Source organism: Vicia villosa, linkage group LG7 (genome assembly GCF_029867415.1).
Source record: "Vicia villosa cultivar HV-30 ecotype Madison, WI linkage group LG7, Vvil1.0, whole genome shotgun sequence".
In the NCBI taxonomy this organism is placed as follows: Eukaryota; Viridiplantae; Streptophyta; class Magnoliopsida; order Fabales; family Fabaceae; genus Vicia; species Vicia villosa.
The window spans coordinates 90,597,103-90,603,264 of record NC_081186.1 but is presented as its reverse complement, the minus strand read 5'-3'; the positions used below and the strand labels follow the sequence as shown (position 1 = coordinate 90,603,264).

Sequence of the window (6,162 nt, the reverse complement as noted above, 5' to 3'; positions counted from 1 at the left end):
TTCACCAATTACATTTTATCCTATTTAATTAAATAATATACTTTTTTGTTATTTCCAAACTATTTTACACTAAAACTAACTCTATCCAACATTTTGGTATTGGGTAGATAAGAATTCACCTTAAAATAATTAGTGTTTGATATAGTATTATTATAATAATATTTATTTTATTATTGAGATATATATAGTAAAACTAATGCAAGAAAGAAAAGAGCCAAAATAAAAGCAAGTTGTGCTTCTGAGTTGAACAAGAGCTCATTAACACAGCTCACAGCACAAACTCTCTTTCTCTCTCTCCCTCCCTCAGCTGGTGGTTGAGTTCATCACTTCATCATAAACACCCATCCTCGCCGGAATGTGGAAACCACGCGCTCTCTCCTTCACACTCGCTCTTCTTCTTCTTCACTCTCTCTCAACATCTCTTGTTTCAGCTCAGACCAAGAGATCTGAATGGAAAACACTCACAGGTATGTGTTGGAGGATCTATGTTCATAAACTTTGATGCCTCAATTTGAACTTATTAGGGTTTTGATTTCTTCTAATTTGAGCTAACAAGAGTTTCATGCTTATTGAGCTGAAATCTTTTGCTGATTCAACTTGTTCTTCTATTTTTAGACGAATCAATCTCAAGTCAATTATGATTAGTTTCTTAAATTGAAGAATCTTGTAATAATATCTATGATTTTTTTAAGCAATGATTAATTAAACTTGCTTCTCATATAAGATGAAATTAGTTTCTGTGTATGAACTTTTTGACTTGAATATAATTCTTGAAATAATCTCAAAAAATTTCATATACTTTTCCATTTTAGAATATGTACTTGAATTGAATGACTCATGCACTCTTATTCATTTTATATGTTTTTTTTTTTTTTTTTTACCAAAAGGAGAAGCTTTCACTCTATGCTTGATGCCTTGGGACTTATTTATGTGATTGTTTTGTAGGAAGTCCACCATTGGTTATAGCACATGGTGGTTTTTCGGGTATATTTCCCGATTCCAGTTCTGCTGCGTATGCTTTGGCTGTACAAACGAGTGTTTCCGATGTCGCGATATGGTGCGATGTGCAATTGACGAAAGATGAAGTTGGGCTTTGCCTTCCAGATATCAACCTTATAAACTCTACTTACATTTCAAGTTATTTCCCAAATAAGACTGTGAGTTACTTAGTTAATGGAGAATCCGTTTCTGGCTATTTTTCTGTGGATTATACCTTCAAGGAGTTAGCCGATGTCATCTGTAAGATATTTTTTTATTGTTGTAGATTGTTTTTATTTTATGGACTGATTCATTCTTTTGTAAGGCATTTACTTGTTTTATTGTTTAAGGTCTTTTTCTTTCTGATTGGCTTTTTTTTTGAGTTTTGAAGTTTTTCTTTTTATGGATTCTAACAAATTTTTATATCTGGACAGTAACTCAGGGAGTATTCACTCGTTCAAACCTGCCCGAAAACAATGGTTATTTAATAAATAGAGTTGAAGATATACTCCCAACAGTGAGCCCACAAACACCTGGTTTGTGGTTGAATATTCAGGTAAATTGAATCTATAATCCATTCTCATGATTTAGTATCCTTGTTTGCTTTAAAACTAACTCTTGATTTCTCTGATATTTTACAGCATGATGCATTCTACACGCAACACAAACTGAGCATGAGAAGCTATGTACTTTCAATTTCTAGAAAAGTGCATGTCAGTTATATCTCATCACCCGAGGTTGGTTTTTTGAGAAGTATTACAACACGCTTCAACCCAAAAATAACGAAACTTGTCTTCAGGTTTCTCGATCAGGGTGACACGGACCCATCGACCAATCAGACTTATGGTTCATTACTAAAAAATCTCACCTTTATCAAGACTTTTGCTTCTGGAATTCTTGTTCCCAAGGGATATATATGGCCTATAGATGCTGTTAGTCTTTATTTGCAACCACATACCACTTTGGTTTCAGATGCACATAAAGCAGGGCTGGAAGTTTATGCATCAGATTTTGCAAATGATGTTGTATCTAGCTATAATTATAGTTATGATCCTCTTGCTGAGTATCTCCAATTCATTGATAACGATGATTTCTCCGTTGATGGTGTGCTGACTGATTTTCCTATAACTCCATCTGAAGCTATTGGTAAGTTATTTATTCATCAAAATGTTCAATTTATCATAAAAATTTCATCATAATGTTCAATTTTCTTACTCTATCAAAGAAAATAAAGATTTTCATTCTCTTGGTGTTGCATGCCTATTAACTATCCAAACTGTTATTTTCTTTGCCAATTTTAAAATCCTTTTACATCCTCTAAACATACAATAGAGGTGTGCAAATTGCAATTGGTGTTAATTTCTTGTGTATTTAACGTACTTAAAAATCGTAACCTCAACTATTCTTGTCTCTATTTAAGTAGCTGTTGAGTTTGTCTTTTCATTTTGCAGAATGCTTTGCTCACCTAGGCAGAAATGCTACGAGAAGAGGTACATTTTGTTTTGATCTGGAATATGTATTCTCATCTTATTCATCAATAATTTCTAGTTGTTTCACTGCATGATTTCAATCATTCTATTGCAGGTTAGTATTCATCGTTGTTGACTTGTTGCTCTCACTTTTTATTATTTCAGATAAAACCTTGATTATCTCGAAATTTGGAGCAAGTGGAGATTATCCAGCTTGTACCGACTTAGCGTATAACAATGCCATAGCAGATGGTGCGGACGTTCTTGACTGTCCTGTTCAAATTTCAAAAGATGGAACACCATTCTGCTTAAACTCCATTGATCTTCTAGAGAGTACCACAGTTGCTCAAACAAGCTTCAGTAATTTGGTCATGAGTATCCCTAAGATCAAATCTGGCCGTGGCATATTTACATTCAACTTGACATGGAATGATATAAAAGGCCTGACCCGTAAGTAAAAGAAAAGTTCTGTAGATTTTTTTTCTTTCAGGAGTCTAATATTCTTCAGCACTTCCATATTTGCATGCTGGTAACTCAAACTTGTCTAAGTGTATTGGCAGATGCTTAAATAAGCCAAAATCTCAATGTGATAGAGATAGAGACTTGTTAAAAAGTTGTGTTTTAAGGAAAACTTGGGTCAGAATTTCACTTTATAGGATAATCAAAGATTCCCAAGTAGTTTTCCATGGAAAGCATTTCCCTCCCATATCTTTTGGTGTTTTACACTTTTGCTACCTGCTATTGTTATTGATTTTCTTTGTAATAAAGAAATAACTTGTATTCAGTGTTATAAAAGAGTAATTGACATATTTTTCTGTTCCATTTTTACCTTGCAGCCTCAATATTGAACCCTTTCACAAAATACACATTGTTCAGGAATCCAAAATATAAGAATGCTGGGACATTTCTAACATTATCAGATTTTTTGTCGTTGACAAAAAATCAGACTTCTCTATCAGGCGTCTTAATCATTGTTGAGGTATGTTCTATCATGATTTTTATACCTGTATAGCATTCATTCTTTCAGCTGCTGTGCAAACTTGCAATATTGATCTATGAAGCACAGACTCTGACACGGACACCGGGACACGACACGACACGGACACTCCGACACCGATAATGTTGAAAATATAGGACACCGACACCGCTACATATAAGCTAATATTTGAGTTTCATTTATCCATATATTGATCAAAATTAATGTTTTTAATTCTTTATTGATAACATTGTTTCAATACATGTTTAACCCTTTTTGATGTGTGTGAGATTTGTCCAAAAATATATATAAATGTCCAAAAAAACAAATTTTTGTTTGAAACATTTGTCTGAGTTGTCGAACATATGTGGTATGAGTGTCATACGAGTGTCGGAAACTGATTAAAAGAGTGTCGAAGCAAAGAAAAAAACCATTTTTTTAGGGGACACTTGTCTGACTTTTCCGACACTTGTTTGACTTTTCCGACACGTGTCGTACGGGTGTCATACAAGTGTCGGACACCGACGCGTGTCGGACACCGCGACACGCCTATTCCTAGAGGTGTCCGTGCTTCATAGATATTGATAAGATTAATGCAAATTTTTATGCAAATGGTTTAGGGCCACTTACTCCATGGTAGTTACCTGGTTTCACTTGTTGTTTGAAAGGCCTGCACCTTGTGTAATCAAGGATATTAAGTCTATCGTGTATTGTTTTTCATTGTTAATACACTTGTGAGTAGGAGATAATAAAAACGGAAAAGGACTGGCCTGCCTTAAAATGACATTCTTATGAATTTCACTTTTAATATTTCTTCACTTACTCTTCCTTGCTAAATTACTTCAACCGAAGAAAAACAATTTAGTTTCTATTTGAGCATTGGTTCGTTTTATAATGTTCTGTTTCAAATTTTATTTTCAATTGAATAACATTATGCTGTGTTCTTCTATTATCAGAATGCAGCCTATTTTGCAGAAAAGCTGGGATTAAGTGTGACTGATGCCGTCATTGATGCTTTAAGCAAAGCAGGTTACGATAAACCAGGGAGCCAAAAAGTATATATTCAATCCACTAATAGCTCTGTATTACTGAAGTTCAAGGAGAAAACCAAATATGAGCTTGTCTACAAGATTGATGAGACTGTTAGTAATGCTACCAATGCAGCTGTTGAGGATATAAAATCATTTGCTAGTTCTGTGGTTATCAATAAAGATTCAGTATTTCCTCGTAGTGCCGGCTTCTTGACCTCCTATACAAAGATTGTGCCAACGCTAAAAGCTTCTAACCTCTCAATTTTCGTAGAAACATTCAGCAATGAGTTTGTATCTCAGGCATGGGATTACTTCTCAGATCCAACAGTGGAGATCAACTCATTTATTCAGGAAGCAGGAATTAATGGGATCATCACAGATTTCCCGAAAACTGCTAGTAGATATTCAAGTAAGTGCTAGAGAATTTGGATGCACGATAAAGTCTATTACTTCCTCAATTACTGACATAATTTCTCTCTATTCTTTTGCAGGAAACAAATGCTTAAACTTGGGTGTTAAGACACCTCCTTACATGCTACCTGTTCAAGCAGGTAGTCTTTATCAATCCCTTAACAATCAGTCATTGCCTCCAGCTCAGGCTCCATTCCCTTCCTTGACTAAATCAGAAGTGGTAGAGGCACCTTTGCCTGCTGTTGTTAAAATAGCCCCAGCTTCTAGCCCTGCTGCCGGAACCAAGTCGCCACCCAAAAATGCACAGCCTAAGGTTTCCGTTTGCTTCTTCTTGTCCAGTCTTGCCGTGTTTGTAGCTTCTATTCTTCTGCTTTGAGTGAAACCATCTCTTCACTTCCTGCCAAAAAGCTAAACCAAAAAGAAAACTTGAAAAAGAAAGAAGGAAGATAATTGCATGACACTTTTGGCTTCGTACTGCATGAATAATCCACAATTTTTTTTAACTTAGAAGGAGCAAATTCTTTCCATTGTAGTTATGCATGTTCATTCTAAGTTCTCTCCAATTGCTTCTTGGGTTTGTACAACGAGTACAAAATCTTGAATGGTGTATATCTACAAACTACGAATTCGTTTTAGACGTGTATCCTGTATCATTTGTTGTAAGATATATTTATAATTATATTTGTTGGTGTGCATTTAGCAAACAAGTTGAGGCTCAGTTAAAAAGCTTTTTTGAGAATCATTCAGAGCATGAGTTTTGTCAATTGTTTCAATGAGTAGATTTTGTCTTGATTGATTCCACCGGAAATCAACATCTGCATGATAGTGTTGTTGATAGAAAAAGGTGGTCATTTCTCCATTCCCCTATATATAATATAGTCTTAAAGGTGTAGATTTCCTCGAATGGCCAATAAACACATATATGTTCAAGCTTGCTTGGCAATTGGTTTCCAGACCAATAAGACAAGCTCTGGGTTCAATAACTTTGTTATACACTGTTATATTGTTTTGCAAGTTTGGTCCACTATTTTTTCAATGGAGCAAAAATATTGCAAAAGTTGTGGTCAGTAAAAGAATTTCCATAAATTTATGCATTCAATTCACATAATAGAAATAAATAAATAATGGTAAAATAAGTAACAAATAACAACATTAATAGTTGGTTCAGTGGTGATTGGCGCTGAACTTGGTAAGGAAGAAGTGAAGGAATTCAGAGACATGGTTGAAAATTAAAGGATTAATGAGAAATGGGAAGGACATGTTGATTTTAAGTTGGTAAGAAATAAGCACAAGTTAA

At 34.6% G+C, this 6,162-nt stretch overlaps 1 protein-coding gene across 1 annotated transcript; it reads left to right on the top strand.

Annotated features, from left to right (window-relative positions):
* Window positions 1-209: 209 nt before the first annotated feature.
* LOC131615761 (glycerophosphodiester phosphodiesterase GDPDL1-like) lies at window positions 210-5,607 on the top strand. Its single transcript, XM_058886917.1, has 9 exons — window positions 210-467; window positions 946-1,239; window positions 1,413-1,534; window positions 1,620-2,124; window positions 2,430-2,468; window positions 2,613-2,897; window positions 3,284-3,426; window positions 4,380-4,863; window positions 4,946-5,607. The coding sequence occupies exons 1-9, from the start codon at window positions 356-358 to the stop codon at window positions 5,239-5,241; spliced, it is 2,280 nt and encodes a 759-aa protein (XP_058742900.1). The 5' UTR covers window positions 210-355; the 3' UTR covers window positions 5,242-5,607.
* The last annotated feature ends 555 nt before the right edge of the window (window positions 5,608-6,162 follow it).

Excerpts from the sequence above, each read along its gene's own strand:
- LOC131615761 (XM_058886917.1), top strand. The coding sequence starts at position 356 with ATGTGGAAACCACGCGCTCTCTCCTTCACACTCGCTCTTCTTCTTCTT. Across the intron at positions 468-945 it reads TGAATGGAAAACACTCACAG|GAAGTCCACCATTGGTTATA; the intron begins GTATGTGTTGGA and ends ATTGTTTTGTAG. Across the intron at positions 1,535-1,619 it reads GTTTGTGGTTGAATATTCAG|CATGATGCATTCTACACGCA; the intron begins GTAAATTGAATC and ends GATATTTTACAG.